At 52.3% G+C, this 19,213-nt stretch overlaps 1 protein-coding gene across 4 annotated transcripts in view; it reads right to left on the bottom strand.

Annotated features, from left to right (window-relative positions):
- Positions 1–5: 5 nt before the first annotated feature.
- Positions 6–19,213, bottom strand: part of PLEKHH1 (pleckstrin homology, MyTH4 and FERM domain containing H1) — a 58,645-nt gene continuing 39,437 nt past the window's right edge. For 2 of the 4 annotated variants that reach the window (XM_061429202.1, XM_061429201.1), the window contains exons 10-29: positions 18,103–18,253; positions 17,790–17,932; positions 16,683–16,793; positions 15,378–15,464; positions 14,914–15,075; positions 13,732–13,812; positions 13,238–13,420; positions 12,728–12,836; positions 11,813–11,925; positions 11,036–11,281; positions 10,598–10,695; positions 9,944–10,121; positions 9,108–9,263; positions 7,999–8,099; positions 6,881–7,022; positions 5,649–5,791; positions 5,409–5,538; positions 3,733–3,819; positions 3,331–3,477; positions 6–2,427 (exon numbers count right to left, since the gene is read on the bottom strand). In XM_061429202.1, coding sequence (XP_061285186.1) covers positions 2,266–2,427; positions 3,331–3,477; positions 3,733–3,819; positions 5,409–5,538; positions 5,649–5,791; positions 6,881–7,022; positions 7,999–8,099; positions 9,108–9,263; positions 9,944–10,121; positions 10,598–10,695; positions 11,036–11,281; positions 11,813–11,925; positions 12,728–12,836; positions 13,238–13,420; positions 13,732–13,812; positions 14,914–15,075; positions 15,378–15,464; positions 16,683–16,793; positions 17,790–17,932; positions 18,103–18,253 — 2,730 coding nt within the window. In that variant the 3' untranslated portion in view covers positions 6–2,265. The remainder of the gene's footprint in view (positions 2,428–3,330; positions 3,478–3,732; positions 3,820–5,408; positions 5,539–5,648; positions 5,792–6,880; positions 7,023–7,998; positions 8,100–9,107; positions 9,264–9,943; positions 10,122–10,597; positions 10,696–11,035; positions 11,282–11,812; positions 11,926–12,727; positions 12,837–13,237; positions 13,421–13,731; positions 13,813–14,913; positions 15,076–15,377; positions 15,465–16,682; positions 16,794–17,789; positions 17,933–18,102; positions 18,254–19,213) is intronic. The other 2 variants (XM_061429204.1, XM_061429203.1) reach the window with 1 other exon arrangement.

Genomic DNA, 19,213 nt, shown 5'->3' with positions numbered 1-19,213 from the left:
ACTGCTTGGTTCAGACAGCTGCTTTTTATTGACAAACATGATCGTGGCATTTCAGTCAAGGGTGTCAAGTACATTAATACTCTTGTTACTCAGCATTGTCTATGACTCCAAAAACTTCTTTTTCCAAGAGGGATGAAACAAAAAGCCAGACAGAAATTTGGCTTTGGTTCCCAGACATGTTGAAGAAGGATAAACATACATACTATAGAAGCCTTTGTTTATAAGGTTGTTTCTTTTGTATAAAATCAACAAACTAGGGAGGATTCCTGAAGGGCTGGGAAGAAGACAGGGCAGGGAAAACAGCTTGACCCTCTAAACTCAGTAGGAACACAGTTCCATTCCTGCTTACTTTTTCTTTGGGATTTTTTATTTTAACTCCTGACATCAGCTCTTTTGAAAAAGATAATTGTTCCAACTATGCAGTGTCCCTGTATAAAAGTTAAGAAAGAAAAAAAGCAAGTCCTTCAGGGACTGGTTAGTAGGAAGCAATGTCCTACAAAAGTCTAGTCTCTGTCCACCTAGCTCCTGTGTTCTGTACAGGGTAGTTCTGTACAGGGTCCTGTAGATAATATCCTTATTAATAGGATATTATCCTTATTTGGATAGGATAATATCTTATCCAAAAGGATAATATCCTTATTTGTCTTAGAGATATTCAAGATATTACAAAACCAGAGCTGTAACTTCTGCCTTTTACACCAGCCCTGGAAGGGTTATTCAGGATTCTGTGGGACATATGACATGTGACTTGTTCGAGGTAGAAATGTCTCAGCTAAATCCCAAATCTTGGGGGAAAGGGAGAAACCAAATTGGGAGGCAGCTATAAAATTGCCAGCCTGGCAAAGTCCAGTTCATTTAAAAGAGGCAGACACTCTGATGTGCTGCCTTTTTCGTCATGCTTCTCAGTTTAAAGGGTGAGAGGGGAAGCTTACAGCAGCTGAGGTGTTCAGATAAACTAGTTCCAGCCTTGCAGTTTTTGCAGTGTGCCCCCACCACACACTTTGTTGGGGTTAAAGGCTTGGTTCATAGATGCTATTGCTAAACTCATGTAGTTTGTTCAGCACTTTATTGAAAAATGATAAGGCTGAGTTAGAGCTATGAAATAAAACTCAGTTTCTCCCGTGTTGGAATATCAGAGTATAAATGAACTCTTTCGTCTTTTTTTTTTTTTTTCCCTGTCAGGGGAGGGCGGAAACAAGACCATCTCTGCACTCAACAGCAGGTCTCACTCGGGGGTGGGGAGATATTGGCATCACCAGGAGGCAAAAGGTGAAAGAAACTTTCAGTCAGGCATCAGATAACACATGTGTGTGCTCTGCCCTCAAACTAATTCCCAGTGCAAGTTCACCAGAAGTCTTAAGCAAATCCTCACAAGCCTGGAGGGGGGATCTTCTGTTTCTGAGTCATTTTTGGTGGCCTCACAGAGTAGCAAAAAGCAGGATGCATTTGCTTGGTTTTTCAATGAGCAGGGGAATAAGTGATGCTCACCTTCTACAGTAGTAAGCACAGCCTTCACTGAGCCCTGTCCAGTCGTTAAAATGAGACAAGGAGAAGCCAGGGTAGACCCACCCCTGCCCTTGCTTGTACTCCGTTGCGCTGATGGTCCAGTGTGAGGAGACCAGCTTCATTCTCGGGGGACAGTACCTTGTCCTGCAGGGGCAGGGGCCGCTGCCCTGGAAGGGCGCCACTGATGCCTCGTGTGTAGCAGGGGAAGGGGAAAGGTGGGTCAACTCCTTTATCTCCAGCCCCGCCAACACCTCTCCCGTGTGGGAAAGGAAGTCCAGCCTGAGTGAATTCCAGGCTTTTGTTGAAGTTCAAGTGAATTGGAAATTCTAGTCCTCTCCCATTCAGGGATGTCAGGAAAACTTCAAGTATAAATCCCTGCGTGAGGACCATAGCCAATATAAAAAATACTAGTCTCCCTGAGAGCAGCAGTGCAGGAAAGCTGACGTACAGCACTGATGCCCTCAGTGACCAGGGGCAGCGGGCAACCCTGCGTCTAGAACCGAACAGCATCCACAGCTCAGTATTTTTGTGTGTGTGCGGGGGGGGAGTGGTTTTTATACTGGGTCTGGATTTTTAAAGGTTGGCCCTGGAACATGATAAGGCACCTGGAGAGTAAAGTGGACACCGAAGTACACATTTCACAGAACAACTGGGGCGGGTTGCGGGGGCTATCAGACCCATCACAGTAGTATCACCCGAGGATACATGTCTAATCCCAGAGGCACCAGCTGGTGGTGGGGAAAAGGGCAAGAGAAATATTCACAGCAACGTTGGCCCCTTGGCAGCACAGGGAACAGAAGCAAAGAACTGTCGTCCGTCCAGTTCCCATGGCTGGCAGGCAGCAGCGGGCGTGGAGGGTGGGTTCACAGTTGTGGAGCAGTGGTTCATGTAGCTGGCCAAGATGAGGGTCACCTCGGCAATCTAAGGAGACAACAGAGAAACGAAGGAATGGAACTAGCTTTGGCTTGAATTCTGGCTCGCTCTCTCACTAGCTGTTGCACTGGGTACATAAGCTTCTTGGGCTTTGGTTTGTCTCTTAATACCCACCCGGGGTGGAAATGTCCAAGCGGGGGATCATTACTGGTGAGGTTCAGACAACCAGTGAAATGGGCGTCTGGAGTCCATGGTACCTCCTGAAAACAGGAGGACCGACATTCCGCTTTGGCTGTCTCCAAGCCGGGGCGGGCGGCCTCCCTGGAGGAAGGGACCTGCATGTCCTCTCCTTGGGCAGGGACAGTATTAAAAGAAGGAGGAGGTTTGTCAAACTCCAGCTTTAGCATTAAAACAACAGGGTTTCCAGCTGCTCAGAAGGGAGCCAGAAACTATAAATCAGAACTTCGGTTTCAGAGTCTCTGGAATTGTTATTTTTGCCAATCAACATTTCCTGTACCGAGTAGGAACAAGGCCCTTAAACCCAAACAGGTCTTTGGGCCTTCTTCAAAACCCCAGGGAAGGGGAACCTGTGCTGACTGGCTGACTTGTGACAAGTGCTGGGATAGCAGAACCCAAGGCAAGGGGAGAGCGCCTGGAGGAAGCCGCCCTGGGCCTGGGCCTGCTGCACGGACGAGCAGCGAGAGGGCCCCAGCCCAAGCTGCCCAGTGCTGTGGCTGACAGAACAGAAGAAGTAACGTGAGGAGTGCCCCCACCAGCCCCTCTACCTACCAGCCCAGCACCCTCAGGAGTACTGATCAGAGACAAGGCCAAACGTTTTTGTTTGGGGCGGGGCCCTTCTGGGGTATTATCATAACCCCAGTTTCCTTTCTGTGCTCTAAGCCCACCTCATTATATTCGATCAGAGTCAAATGTAGCAGCTTTCAGGCCCACCTTGGGAGCAGCCATCCGGAAGATCAACTTCTCAACGTGGCCTTTCCCAGAGCTCTGGTCTGGAACGGATCTGATCACAAGCATGAAGTCATCTCGGCAGCCACCGAAGGTCATCACCGAAGAGTAGGGATAGGTGACGTGCAGTTGCTGTGAGAAGCAATCCAGTTAGTTCCTGGGTAGCTTTCCCCCTGCCTCCTGAGCTGGGAGTCTCGTCAGACCAGGAGAAAGAAGTCTGAAGTGGCCACACTTTGGAGAGCTCCATCCAAATGTCTATAGCTGTGTCTAGACTAGACAGCAGAGCTTGGGGTGGGGGTAGTGGGGGCAGAGCAACCACGGTCACTCAGCTCAGGACTCTGAGTGCAGAGAGGAGCCACCCGGGAGCCAGCCCTCACCCTCCCATACCATAGTGTTGTGGTCCAAGATGCTGACTCCATCCTCATTCACAGCAATCCACACCAGAGCGCTCTCCTTGGAAGACAGCTGTGCAGGCTGGGGGAACAGGAAAATCCCATCAGACCGAGTCACAGCTAGGATTCTGAACCACTAGAGCTTTCTGAAGTAGAAGGCACATCCAGGGATCTGCTAGGCAATGATTTCCAACTTTTTTCTCCTTTTAGAAAACACAGAAGATGGTATTTGTACAGCATACTGGATAAACAGTCTGCTTGTGGCAGGAGGCGTCTGGCTTGGAGCTCTGGCCGCTTACAAACTACGCTAAGTGGGGAAGGGTATCACTTTCTTGCAGTACCCACAGCCCACCCTGCTACAAAACAGAGCAGAGCACACTCTGTTCCTGCTGCAGAGCAGAGTCCAGCCCTGGCTGTTCCGTCACAGGCATGGAGAACAGGCTGTCTTCTCCTGGCTCTCAGAAACTGAAAGCGTTCCACCCAGTTTCTCCCAGCTCCAGTGCATCCTGCTTCAACCAATTTTCTAGGGATTATTTTTTTTTAAAAAATCAGGAAAACAATAATGCAACCTTAAAGGCTTTAGGCCCTACCAGGGAGAAAAGTGACTATTTGGTGGGCAAGTCTTAGAATGACTAATTTTCCCTGCCAGGGCTGCATTAGGGCAATCTGGATCTCCTATCTCTTCTATCCAGAAGTCTGGGAACAGAGATGGACATGTCTCTTTCATCAGGAGCTTTCCCCAACCTTCCAGGCCAAGAGGGTCCCCATGTTATATGCCTTTATAACACCCCTATACTTTTCCTTCATGGCACTGTGACAACTTGTAAAAAAATTATATATGTATTTAGAGAGAGAGAGAATTAGTATTTGATTAATGTGGACCTTCCCTACTAGGGAAGCTCCATGAAGGCAAGGACTGTGTCGGATTTGCTTACATCTTGCAACTGCAAACAACCAGCGCAATGCATGAGGTATAATCGGAGCTCAACAGTTCTTTGTTGAATGAATGAGTGAATGTCTACTGTCTGATCTGTACCCTCAGTGAACAGGATCACGATCCAGCATCCAGCATTGATCCAGCATCCACACACTCTGTGATTATGTACAAAGTTCACACGTACCAGATAGCCAGTGAAGAAGAGTTCCAGCTGAAATTACTGTTGGCCACCTGGCCTTCATGCAAGAGAAATGAACTGCTGCCTGAGTAGTCACATCCCCCTTGGCCACTCCACGTCAGTGGAGGTGTGTTTGTTTAGGTCATGATACTAACACGTCCTTTCAAAGTTCTTTTCAAATGAAAGCACTCTTGAGAGGGAGGTCACATCAAGTGTGAACCCTGCTGTGAATTAGTTGACCCTATTTTTTTTTTTTCAAGGGTAGGATTGGGAAAGAAATCAATAAAGGAAAGTTGAGGGTCACCCAGAAATAGTCCTGGTCCAAAAGCAATGAGTCACAACTGCTTTGGACCAGGGAAAGCTTGCAGCAGGCAAGAAATGGGTGGAGAGATTGCGACCCCTAGTGGTTGCTAGTGTGCAGGCGGACGCTACTAGTTGAGACTGAACTGGCTCAAACCTGATGGAATCCCTGAGAAACTTAAGGGAGTTCTGATGGTATGGTGGGCTTCCAGATGGGATGGTAACCACTCCTTCCACTGGAAATGCTCACACTTACCTGAGCAGCAAAGAGCTTAGCACCAAAGAGGGGCCATTTCCGGGCCACCGTCAGGTAGATTCGGACGCACTCAGGAGAGGAGCAGCCTTGCAGTGCCGCCCACTTCGTGGTCAGCTGATCTGCCAGGTGCCTGGTTTGGACAGACAGAGAGACAGGGTGCCAAGTTTCTGTCGCAGCTCTGAGGTTTCCCCAACTCTGCAGCCCTCCCCACAGTGACTCCTGCAAGACCCTGCAGCCTACCTCAGCTGTTCAGGGGGGGCCCCGTGTCTGTAGCGCCTTGGGTAGAACCTGTCCAGGACCTGCTGGAGGTGATGCTGAGCCTTGGCAGAGGGTGTACCCCCAGGTCCTGGAAGGATGGGCCTCTCCAAGTCCCCGTACTCTACCTGCAATAGAAGCACGCGGAGGGACAAGTCAGGAAATCGGGTGTGGATAGGGTGTGGGTGGGGGCCTGCTGAGAGAGGTACAATAAACCATCATTTCATTCCTTTATTGGTGAGGAGGGAATGGATGAAAAAAAAAACATTTATTGTGAACAGACCCTTTATCTCAAGTTTCACAGACACCAGAGAAAAAATCTTAGGGTCCAAGAATATTAAAGATTCTCAAGTTCAACGTTCATTTTGGAGCTGAAGTTAAGGGCCTTATCCAAAGACGTAGCTAATCAGTGGCAGACAACACTACAGAAATTCTGGCTTCTAATCCCAAACTATGGGATAGAGGGCGGAAGATGCTACAGATCCTACAGTATAGCAGTGTTCCAGATGTGGCCATGGGAGTCAGATGCTTGACTCAAATTCCAGCTCTGCCATTTACCAGCTTTGAAACCACAATCAGGTTAAACTCTGTTCTGTTTACTCTCCTACAAAGTAAGGATGAGAACTAAATAGGATAATGCATATAAAACGCTCAGCACAGGGCTCTCTCTGGCATATTCAGTACATGTTTATTAAAGATCAACTGTTATTATTTCCCCTTCTCCAGCATATAAACCCAGACTCTTAGGGGAAACAAGAAGGCATCCCAGATGCCTTTGGCAAGACAGCCTCCTAAAGGTAACAGGAAGAAGAGTCAAAGCCTGAACGCACGTTCCTTTCCCCAGTTCTCACTGCAGCGTTTGACAGCTGGTGAGTACACATTTTACAACATACATTATCTAAGACTCATAGTACAACACTGTAGGTGCAGCAGGAAGGGATTTTTGCTTTCAGAATACAAAAGAGAACTAAGGCATAGATAAGAAAAGTAAGTTGGCCAAGATCTCATAGCAGTTAGGTGGCTGGATTCAAACAGGCCCCTGGGCTCCATGCTCTCAGTGTCTGCAGTGAGGTGCCCTACTAGGTAAGGAGTCAGCAAGGCCACCCTCTCTGGCACCTCAGAACCTGCAGAATCTTCTGTTTCCTCCCATGTGATGCATTCTGCCTGCGAGTTCAAGACGGTCCCCTGACCCTCCTGATTCCTGAACAGAACCTTACCTGAGCCATCAGGGCAGCCATCTCCAGAGCCAGCTCCTTGTTGACAGGAAACCTCCCTGCCACTATCTCTCCATTAGTTTGGGAGGCGAGCAGCAGACGCTCTCGCTCTGTCTCGCCTTTGACTTGACTCCGAAAATACAGCCTACAGGAGAGAGAAAGAGAAGCCAGGACTAAACTGGAATCCCAAACGGACGAGGCTGTCTCTGCAGCTGTATATCTTGATTTCCAAAGAAAGAAACTACTCTTTTTATACCATTTGTGAGTCTGTTTTCCACTGCCTCCAAAAAATTTAACCAAGCATGACAGAGAGAAGATATAGGGCCACCAGATCTCACAGCAACAGTAGCGTGTGGTTAGATCTGAATTCACCTTTAGACTTACTGGATTAGGTGAGGGGAAGCTGGTACCTGGTGCATGCATGCAAAGTCGCTTCAGTTGTATCTGACTCTTTGCAACCCTATGGACTGTAGCCTGCCAGGCTCCTCTGTCCATGGGATTCTTCAGGTAAGAATACTGGATTTGGTTGCCTTGCCCTCCTCCAGGGGGTCTTCCCAACCCAGGGACTGAACCCGTGGTGTCTTGCATTGGCAGGCAGGTTCTTTACCACAGCGCCACCTGGGAAGCCCCTTTTTCACAGTTCATTAGGGAACTGGATGAGTTAAGATTCCAAGAGACTAATGGAAATTATTTGCCTGGAGACATATCTGAGATGAAATTTTCTTACTCAAAGTGATATAAAGTCAGGATGGCTCCTGTATTTCCTGGAATTGGTACAGGAGCAATTTATTCTTTAGCCTTAAATATCCAGTGCTCAAAATCTTCCTCTCTTAAGGTAGCACATGTAGCCGCCTGAGGAAGTTGGCTGGCAGTCAGGGGTGTATGTGTATGTGTTTGCACACATGTGTGAGTGTGCAGATACAGTACAGGGACCAAAAACCTGAGCTGTCCAGGGTCTCACAGAGAACAGCACAGCCTGCCTGGGCCCCCAGCTAATGACCAGTAGGCAGTGTTATATCTGTGGGCCTATCTGTGAAGGACAGGCCTCCAGTGAAAAAGTGAGGAGCTGCACCCCAGCAGCAGCCCTCATGCTTGGTGCCCGCTTTGGCAGCCCTCAGGACCTGTTCTTGCAAATCAGCTTCACAACACGTGTGCCGCCCTCAGACTTTCCGGTGTGCAGCTCCTTCAGGGCTTGTTCCCACTTGGAGATGGCATCACAGATCTGCAAGATGCAAAAGAGCAAAGTCAGAAAAGCTCCCGATGAGGGGAAGAAGGGCCAGTCATGCCTGGACCCAGGAAGAGCAGAATGATCGTTCTCCATCCGGAGGCTGACCTGAGAGGGCTTCATGCTCCTGGAACCCAGGGTGCCAGCGACTTCCTTACAGACAGAGGTGGATCTCTGCGTGCAGTGTGGGCAGCAAACCGTGGAACACTGTCCCCCACTGCCTTAACATCTGAGGCCACCTCCCAAGGTGGCCCCAGTCAAAAAACATGGCCCCTTACCACCAGCTCCACTTTCCTTCCACCAGCCGCCATTCTCCTCTTCAACAAGTATTACCAGAGGCCTCCTATGTAACAAAGCCTCACAGATGCCAGGCATTTACAAAGAAGGTACATGGCATAGTTTTTCCAGGCAATGGTAAAAGACTACAGAAGCCTTTGTCCTGTCACCATAGAGAAAGCATCCTTATCAACTGCTCCAGCACATTCCCCCCAACAGCCAGCATGCCCTGCAGCTCTAACCCCAGACCCTAATACAACACAGGGCTCGAATCCCACTCAAAGTCCATACAGAGGGATCTACCTCTTTATGATGGAACCTGTAAGCACAGTGGGCCTTGGCAGTTGAGGTAAGAGTGAGTGGCCAGCAACACATCTGCTGGGTCCAGCATACAGTTGTCTGTCTGTGCGTGTGTGTATGGAACTAGCAGGGGGCTCTGCCCAGGTCAGGCTGATGCTGACAAGAGCCTCCCTGTCCTTCCAACACTGAGCTGAGAGGCAGCTTTTCCCCTGGAAGCTGAAAAGCCTCTCAAGGAAGGGAGGGATGTGGAAATCTCTCCAGAGACAAGGGCAGAGACAACTCTGCCTGTATGGGCTCATTTTAGGATGGCACAGAAATGCTGGCCTGGGGGAATGCCTCGGGCTAGTCTCCAACAGGTTGGGAACACAAAATCCTGAAGGCCAAGGTGGCACAGCAGGGACTCAGTTGGCTTGGGGGTGGGGCCATCACCTTGACGCTCCCCTGCAGGCAGTGTTCCAGGTCCCTGCCAGCAGGGTCATCCGTGAATAGGGCAAAGCCCGAATGGGAGGACTTCCTCATGCCCGTCTCCTGGTTTAGCCGCTGGAGGAACTCGTCCACGGTGGAGGAGCCGTCAAAACCCACCACCTGCCGGGAGAGGGGCCAGTGGAGGGGTCAGGGCCCAGGAGGTGGAAAGGCGTGACTGAAAGAAGCAAGTGAAGTGAAAGTCGCTTAGTCGTGTCTGACTCTTCGCAGCCCCATGGACTGTAGTCCGCCAGGCTCCTCTGTTCATGGAACTCTCCAGGCAAGGATGCTGGAGTGGGTTGCCATTTCCTTCTCCAGGGGATTTTCCCAACCCAGGGATCAAACCTAAGTCTCCTACATTGCAGGCTGAGCTACCAGGAGTCTGAAAGGGCAATTGCAAAGGCCAAAGGAAGCTGGTTTCCATGTGGAGTGGTGAGTGCCTAAGGGAGGAGCCTGCCCACAGTGAACTGCAGTCCCACATGCTATAAACGCTTTTGGGGGGCCCTTTCCCAGGCCACCCTCTTGGTCAGTGTCTCAGCTTCCCTGTTCGTGCAGTGGGTTCAAAAGATCCACCTCCCAGGCCTCGAACACTGAAGCACTTCTGAGATTCCAGCCCCTTCCTCCCTCCATACTGGCGCAAATGGCCCCACTCGCCCTCTAAACCCCAGGCCTGTGCTTCGGCTGGTCTTCCTATTATGATCTGCTGGGCCTACGGAGGCTCAGCACCCTCTGGCCCAAAGGTGTTCTCCTCTGGGTCAGTGACATGAGAAGACTCAGCTCAGGGATCTCGGCAGCCTGGTCACCTGGTAGGTCCCATTGGCGAAGTGCACGGGGATGCTGAAGGGCAGGGAGTGGTGGAAGGGGTTCCGCAACAGGATGGACACCACCTCCATGCGCGACGGCCTGGCCTCCCGCTCGCCAGTCTGCAGCGTCCGCTCCACCGCCCGCTGGCAGTACGTGGCGTACTGACCAGTTTCGTTTCTAAAAAGACAGGTGAAGGGAAAAAGGAACACTGGGGAATCCACTCACCCCCGGCTCCCTACCGACACATAACCTGTAGGACTGAACCCGCAGCTGGGAGGCTGTGATAGGAGCCCTGAAGACAGGTCTGGGGTGTTACTTTGTCTTTCGGGGTCTATTTGCTGCAGGCTGCTGGCATGGCTATTTTCTGCAGGAGCCCAAAAACATGGCAACAGAGAATGATAATATGGGGGTGTGGGGGCACTGTAGCTTCACATGAAAGCCCCCACAAAATACCCATGCCTACGTGGACTGGCATGTAGAGGAGCCCAGAGTGCCCGGATCGCCATGTGCCTATCAGTGTACATGCTGATGGGCAAAGTCTCCACGGCCACCACACAAATCCCAGGGAGCAGGGGCGATCTGATCCATCCTGGTCTCCTTCAGCGTCCCTCTCGATCACGCCTGCCAGTAACGCCAGAGGGGCACTATCTCACCTGGGATCCGCATGGCGCTGGAGCTGCTGCTTGACATACCAGAGGAAGTGGTGCTGAGGCAGGAAGAGGGGGGCGCACAGAGCCAGGAGCTGCCAGCACTGAGCGGGGAAGGAAGTGCGGGGTGAGTGCTGGGTCTGCACGCCACCACCCTCACGGTCCTGAGCTGCAGAGCCTTCAGCAGCCCCTCCAAACCACAGCCCCCAACCTTCTGTGGGCACCGGGAGGGCCAGCTTGGCCAGGCTCCATCCAAAACTGTAGTCAGGCAGTCTGTGTGTGGACATCCAGGAGGGGCACAGAGAAGACAGCGGGACAGCTTTGTGCCCCGAGGCTGCCTGCTGGCCGCCAGGCTCGGAGGATATGTGCCCAGTCACCTGCTTCCACCTTTCCCACCTCCTGGGCAGCCCTGGCCCACAGCTGTTCTGCCCCAGGGACGCCCACCTGCATGAGGGAGTACTTCTGCGGCGGGCGGCAGCTGATCTGCTTCATGAGTTGGCAGTAGATCTCGCTCTGCAGCTCGGGGTGAACCAGGCAGACCTGCAGCGCCGTCTGCGCCAGGGACACGTGGTAGTCCACCGAGGCAGCTTCCACGGGCACGTTGATGAAGAGCTGGCAGGACTGCAGGGAGACGACGGCAGGCTCGGGCGGTTCCTTGACGACTGTCCTCTGTGGCTGGGACAGACTGGCCTGTCCCCCCGGACCCCGAGAGCTCAAGGGAGTTCCCGGTTCACTGCAGACAGCGCTTTCTCAGAGGGAGCATCATTACTGCTTGAGAATATCTATGCTTTCTGAAATGGTTACTTTGGGAGAGGATCTTTCCTTCTTTAAATATTCCCGTTACATAAACAAGACATTCATTTTTTAAAAAGATAGAATATTCAGAGGGGAACAAAGAACATCCAAAATAGACCAGAACCTCTCAGGTCCAGAAGCAACAGAAACCTGCCCCTTCCCACTGTGCACTCCAGAAGGACGGCAGCTCTTCATTTCAAGGGCCCAGGGGTGACATCCCAGAGCTTCCAGTATCTTCCCCATAAAGGACACGGTGGGAACCCTGAGGGACTGTCTCCCGTCCTCTTCAGATCCCTCTGTAAGCTACCCCCTAAACTGCCTGGGTCTCCATCACCACGGTGCACAGAACTGCTCTGGCCAGAGCCGAGATGCAGGGCAAGGGTGCCAACTGCCAGCCTGTGGGCCTGGGCTCAGCTCCCACTTTACCTTGAAGAGCTTGACAGCTTCCGTCTGCAGGGCCTCGGAGGGCAGGGTGGTGAGGGAGGTGTACAGCCCGTCTTTGCTGTAGCACAGCATGGGGTGCCTCCAGAGGGGGGAGTCTGCCCGGAGCACAGCACCAGAGAGCAGCGGCAGTCAGAAGTGCGCAGGGAACGCGCCCCCCACCCCACCCCTTCTCTGATCTGCAGGGAACACAGGGTTTTCAGTCTGGACACACGGGTTGTGCTGCGTTTACACCCACAGAGCGTGGGCTGGGCAGGTGTGCGCTGCATTTATTCAGCACACTCAGAAGCACAGCTTACAGGAAGGCTGCTTTGCTCATGGGGCTGCAGTAGGAGTGAGTGTGCAAGGCGTGGGCATCTGTAAGCGTGTGTGTGTGTGCGCGTGTGTGCAAGGGAGGCCCCCTCATTGCAGCGTCAGGTCTGGATGAAGGAATGTGTATCAGCCTGGAACAAACAAGCCTTGAGGCAGCAGTGGAGCAGTGTGTGTGTGCTGGGAGCCCTTAGGTCCTTAGGGTCCTGAGAACCAGTAGCAAAATACAGACTTCTAAATGCCCCAAGCTCAAGTCAGCCTGATCCTAACTTCATTTATTAACCACCTCTAACTACAGATTAACCAGCCACCTTCTTTCCTCAACCCTCTGTCTGGCCAGCAAAGTTGCAGGGAACAAAGTAAAACATTGACCAAGTGTCTGCTCCCCAGACAACTCCCCCAGATACTGAGTGGTCTCCCCAGTATCCTCACCAGAAACAAGGCCCTGGAGCATGGGACACGAATGCCCTTCTGTGGCTCAGATGCTTTCCAAACAGCTTCAGGGCACGGTCGTGCTTTCTTGGGGTTCCCAACCACCAATTACTCAGCCACCGCCCTCCAACCCAGCAGTGACGGCCACCCTTGCCTTACCCGGGTCTCCTTCACCATCCATCAGCTTTCCAATGAGCTGCTCATAGGCAGTGCCCACCTTGGCACTGCTGCCACCTGCAGCCACCGTGAGGTGGTAAAGCCACGTATCCTGGAAGCGGACGGAAAGCCAGCTGATGGGGCTGGGCTGGGAGAGAACGGAGGCAGGACCTCCAAGGGCGCTTCCCTGAAGGGGCCAAGTCCAGGGCGATGCTCAGCCTGCTTGGTTGGCACAAGCTGAGGCCACTGGTCTCTAAGAGGAAAGTCTTGGGATCGAATGAATATGAACCTAAGTTCCTAAACTTGTGGTCCCCTCCATCTCATGGCCCCAGTGAAGAGATGTTGGTCGCTGGGAATGAACCCAGTACAAGGAATATTCCCAATCAGGAAATATGAGTTGCCAACATGTCTAGGAGGAAAATAAGTTTGAATTTTGGGAATCTCAGGGAAGAAGGAAGGAAGATGAGAATCAAAGGTTTGAGCTTTGCCACGGAGGCCCAGCCCCTCCCTCACCTTTTCATGCTTGGTGCCAATGAGGAGGTAGGTGGGGCTGTGCTCCGGGGGGTGGATCACCAGCGTGTAGTGGGAGGACAGCAACCGCCGGGTTCCTCCAGCCTCATAGTCCTCGTCTGAGTCGCAGGATCGATCTACTTCCTCTATGCGCGCGTCCCGCACAGGCAGACGGCCCAGGGGTCGCTGCAGACAGGAGCCTTGCATGAATGGGAGGGCTGGCAGGGATGGAGGAGTCTCCTCTCTCTGAACCTCAGGGCTTATAGGGCTGGGGATCAAGGAGGTGGATGGATGACAGGATGGGGAAGGGGAGACAGGCCTGGAGGAGCACAGACATGCCACACAAAAACAACCTGTGGGCCTTGCACACTGGTCACACACTCAAAAGAGGGCCACTAGCTTTGTACTGGTTATAGGGTTTGGGGTGGAGCCTTCCATCAGGACACGGAGCCACAGGAATGCGGATTGGGGGAAGCTATTGGGAGGCCAGGAAGTACCTTGTCCTCATGGCTTCGATAGTAGTAGAAGGTTCTCCCAACAAGAGCACACCAGACCAGCTTGGAGTGGCCATGCTTGACCTGCAGGTCAGAAGTGAGCCAGCATTATCAGAATCAGATGACCCCAGAAGTAAATCTGGGACTGGCAAAGAGAAGCCACGAGGAGACAGATCTCAAAACCCCTGGTTCAACTCAGACCCTTAGGTCAATTCCAGGTCAAACTCAGATGCCACCCAGATTCTCAACTAATGGAACCAGCCCTTTCACAGCAAGGGTCCATGGCCACAACACCCCCATTCACCCTCATATGAACTGCCATTAAAAGGTCGACCTGGCCAACCAGATGTCCTGTCCCAGGAATGTGACCACAAGAAGAACTTGCTAGTCAGCAAGGACTAGAGTTGGGAGGGCAGGGCCACTGTGGGCTGAAGTCCTTGGGCAAATGTAATCATGAAGTGTAAAAACACTGCACCCGAGCAGAGGAGAGGGCTGTGAACCCAGACTGAACAGGAAGGCAGAGGGAGAGCCCCGAGCACGGAGCTTCTTACGTATCACTCCTGACAGTGTCCTGGCCTAGTTACTGCACTTCCCTGTTAACCTCCCTCCCTGGGGGTCAACAAGTGCTTCTCAGCTCCCTGCAACCAGAAAGGCCCTAATTAAAATGTCTTTAGGGATTTCCCTGGTGGCCCAGTGGTTAAGACTCTGAGCTTCCGCTACAGAGGGCACTGGGGTCGATCCCTGGTCAGGGAACTAGGATCTTGCATGCCAAGTGGCACGGCTTAAAAAAAAAAAAAAAATCAAAAAACATCTTTAGGGCAGCCTGAGATATTATGAATCTTTGGCCACGCCTGCCTCACTGAGGTCACAGCTTCCCTCTATTCATACTGAGCTGTGGTGGGTACAAAGCAGCAGTGGGGGCAACTTCAAATGACCTCAAAATGGGTCCAAGACATTCGTTTCCCCCCTCTGACTTGAGAACAGCTGTTGCTCTAACAACCTTGATCCCTGTTTTTCCAGAGAGTCATTCACCATCACCTTATGTGGCTCAGACCACAGGTAACCAATGTGAGGAACCCTCTGCAGAAAGCTGTGTCAGGAGGGGACCCGCCACCCCTGGGACTCACTCCTGGCTCCCCTGACTCTCAGGAGGCCCACATGCCTCCCCCATCCCCCAACCCATACCTTAGTCAGCCAGCCCTTCACGGTGGGCTTGGTGCCCCCCTGAGGCAGGGCTGGAGGCCCAATGGCCTGGACCTTCAGCAGGCTCTGCAGGACACGGATCCACTCCTCCAGCAGGCTAGGCGAGTCAGCGGTCAGGTAGTAGGTCTTCTTCTCAGAGATGAGCTGGGGGGTGAGGGGGTGGGGAGAGGAGGATGGAAAAACAGGGGCCCGGCTATGAGGTGGCACAGAACTCTGGCCCACCGGCCCTTCCTTCTTCTCCTTTTTTTTTCCATCTCTCTCCTACTTCACTCCATCTCACATCCTGCCTCCTCTTCTTCCTCAAACCCACAAATGAGGAGCGATGCAAATGTCAGTGTCATGTCTTCCACACACGCTCATCTTGCCCCATCTTTGTTTTCATCAGAGCCATATCCAAACCCAGCACCTCTTCTATCTAAAACACCAACTGCCAGGACCATGTTCACCTGGAATGTCTGTGCACCTTCCCCTCGAACAATCTGGCAACGGGAGTTTAGTTCCACTTGGCCTTGCGGTTTCCGGATGACATCACTCTGTAAAGAAAGGAAGGAGAGGAAAGAGGTTGGAGCCTTCCCAGAGCACACCGTTTCCCCTCCGATCTTATTCCAGGTCACAAAGGGGAAAGTGACTCCCAAGCATTCCTGGGCTGTGGTATGATGGGTAACTTGTTCTGGATCTTGGTTCTAAGTAAATGGAGCAATGATTAGAGACATGGGTCCTGTTGATCCAGGCCTCAAAAGCATAGCTTGAACCTTTTTAAAAATTGGGTAAGAAGCCACTAAGTTATTCCTGAGCTATAAAGCCCTTAAATTCTTTCTACTATATATTTTATAGCAAGTGTCATCAACAGGTGGCCTGTATGTCACCATTACCCTTTCCAGACATTATTAATCAATCAGAGCATGCCTACTCATTGAGTGGTACAGGCCCAGAATCCTTAACATGGTGCTCAGGGCATGCACTACCAATCAATTGGAGTTGCACAAGAGACAGGCCTTTTCACCTTCTTTAAAACATTAACATTGAAAAACATTTTTAAATAAAAAAAAACATTAACATTGGTCCTCCAGGGAGATCCTGCCAAACTAGGTCCCAGGATCCTGCTGCTGCTGCTAAATCGCTTCAGTCGTGTCCAACTCTGTGCGACCCCATAGACGGCAGCCCGTGAGGCTTCCCCATCCCTGGGATTCTCTAGGCAAGAACACTGGAGTGGATTGCCATCTCCTTCTCCAATGTATGAAAGCGAAAAGTGAAAGTGAAGTCGCTCAGTCGTGTCCGACTCTTAGTGACCCCATGGGCCGCAGCCTATCCGGCTCCTCCATCCATGGGATTTTCTAGGCAAGAGTACTGGAGTGGGGTGCCATTGCCTTCTCCTAGGTCCCAGATCCTAAGGCTCCCTAATTCCAAACAGCGTTGGAAGGAGATGGAGGAGGAAACAAGCCTCCCTGTTAGAACAGTCCAGATCACATGAGGGCAGCCTAGGAATAGTTCATTTACAGGACCAGGCATAAGAAGAACTCAGCTTCCGAAGGAAAAAGAAATCACCAAGCCAAGTGGTCTAGAAGTGCCCTTGACTGCTCAGGGCTTGATTTCACTCCTGGTCCCATGTGGGGCTCAGAGCCTCAGGAACCTGCCCAGGCTGCCTCTTCCACCTGCCAGACCTTCGCCCTCTGCCCGGCTTCCAGTCCCTCATGCAGTTCTGGGGCTGGGGTGGGTACTTTTGCCTACTGTCCAGGGAAGGAAGGTCTCACCGGAGACTTGTAGTACATGATCTGTCCCTGTCTCAGCACAAACCAGCGCCTCTTCCACGTCTTCACCCGGCTCCCCATTTTCAGCAAGTAGCCCGACTTCTCCAGTGACTCCTGCAGGAGTGGAAGGGTGCAGGGCAAGAAGGGGAAAAATCACTGGGGTTCCTGGACATCACACAGGCCAAAAGGGCCCAGCAGAATCGCTGCTTTGTCATCAATTAAAACAAACTATCGAGTATCTACTGTGTGTGTCAGACATGACTTAGCGACTACAAGAACAACAACGTGTGTTTTCAGGGAACTGCCCGGCTAAGGGTGCAGAGAGAGGTCATAAAGCATGGGTGGTCCTGCTGGCAGGGGGAGACAACACATGACCGTGAGGAGGTGGTGGATCAGGGGCTGTACAAGCGAGAGGCTGGCCAGGGGAGGCTTCCAGCAGGAGCCATACCTGAACCAGCCTTGAAAGGAAATCAGCCTTTCCTTCGAGATGAACCCAGAGGAGGAAGGAGGCCATTCCAGGCAGCAAGGAAGAGTGAGAGAAGAGTTTGGGGAACATGAGCTGAGTGGGGGAGGAGAGTCTGTGGAGGGGGAGGGAAAGACAAGACAGGGCAGCACAGGGGTGTGGAGCAAGGGCTGGGGAATGAGCCACCTGGATTCACTGCCGGCTCTGGAGCACAACAGCACACCTGAGCCTCAGGCTTCTCATCCGCGAGGTGGGGTAATAAGCCTGAGATGACTGTGAGGACAAATGAGACACGGCATGCAAAGCCCTGAGCATGGTGCCCGGCACAGTAAGAACTCAATAAATACACTGTTAGTGCTCAGCATTCCTGGGTCAGCGTGGTGCTAAAGAGGCAACACGTGTAAACTCCTCTTGCCCCACGGGGCCCCCGGGCCATAGTGATGGGGTCTGAGTGCACCTGACCTCGTAACTGCATACCCCCCGCCCACTCCCCGAGGCCTCACAGCATCAGTGGCAGCCCCCAGGCCCCGCTGTCCCTTCGCCAGTCCCAGGGACCCCACAGCTGCTGCCTGGGCCTCGTACTGGCGGTCCGCTCCCACCCAGCCCTGCCTTGGCCCCGTGGGGTGGGAGCGGAGCTCCCAGCTCACCCCGCCCAGGCCCAGCCCATCAGTGGAATAGGATGAGGTGCGCTGCAGTTTGTGCTCAGGCTCAGAGTAGTCACTGTCCAAGGAGCAGGCATCCGGGGGAATGGCGTAGTCACCCTCGGAGCTCAGCGAGGACATGGAGACGCCTGTCCAAGGGAAGAGGAGTCCAGGCCTGGGTCCACACCCTCTTGGCTAGCCCAGCCTGGGAACTGCAGGGCCTTCCTCACCCGCCAGGGACCCCCAAGTAGGACTGCCCATGGGAGGAGAGGAGGGGCCCGTCATTGTTTCATACCCCTCCCACCCCCCTCCTCCCTACCTCTCTTGATGGCCCGGGGGCTGCCCAGTCCACTGGTTTTCCTGGACTCAGAGCAGGGGAGTGAAGTTCGGAAGCTAGCCTGGGAGCTGCAATCATCATCGGACCCAGAGGACTCGTCCACAAAGGGCACCGTGCTGATCTGCGTGGCTTTCTGCAAGACAGGCCCCCTCCCCACTGCAGCTCCTGCTGCAAAGCAAGCCCCACCCACCTGCACTTTCACTCCAGCTCCATGTGCCCCGGTGTGGCCAACACAGCCTGTCTAGCGCATGGGGACGCCTCCACCCAGCTGGAACACCCAAAAGACAACTGTCCCCTCCTGACCTGATCACCTTACCCCTGCATCCTCACCTCCATGCTTCTCTCTCCCCCACACACCACGTGGTCCCCAGGGGAGCTGCCCACTGGGGCTGAACAGCTGGCCGCTGGGACCCTTGCTCCCTGCCACTAGGGGGCCAGAAAACCACACCACCGGCCAAGGCTGAGACTGGAGCTTTAAAAGTGGGTGGGGATGACAAATCGAGATCATGGTAAAAATTTTAAAAGACCAATTACTTCAATGTTGGGGAAACTGTGCGGAAAAGGATACTCTCTATAGTGTGATAAAATCTTTTTAGGAGGTTATTTGTCACTACCTGTCACAATTTAAAACATACATATTATCTACCCATAAATTCCACCTCTAGAACTAGGTCCTTATGTATATATAAGTGCACAGAGAAGTATTTGCAAGGTGATGTTCATCGCAACATTGATTTTAGAGATAGAGATGACCCACACTGTGAATCAGGGGAGGACAAGTTAAAGTTGTTATGGGGCGTCTATACCAGGGATACTGGACAGCCCTAAAAAGGGAGGCAGAGCTGTGCCGCCTGTGGGGGTGGGGCAGGAAGACCTGACACATGGCTGGGTGCAAAAGCAACGGGCAGACTGACATGCATGACGTCATCCTCTGTGTGTGTACACGTGAGAGAGGGACAGAACATTTGTAAACGCATCAGAGGGCATTACAGAATAAACACCAAACCATCAGTGATAGCTGCCTCTAGGGTTAGGAGTAAGAGGAAATTTCACTTTGGGCTTTTTATCCTTCTACAAACAAGTTTTACAAAGT

The sequence above is a fragment of the Bos javanicus genome, chromosome 10, assembly GCF_032452875.1.
Source record: "Bos javanicus breed banteng chromosome 10, ARS-OSU_banteng_1.0, whole genome shotgun sequence".
Taxonomy (NCBI): Eukaryota; Metazoa; Chordata; class Mammalia; order Artiodactyla; family Bovidae; genus Bos; species Bos javanicus.
This window is presented reverse-complemented; position numbering and strand designations above follow the sequence as displayed.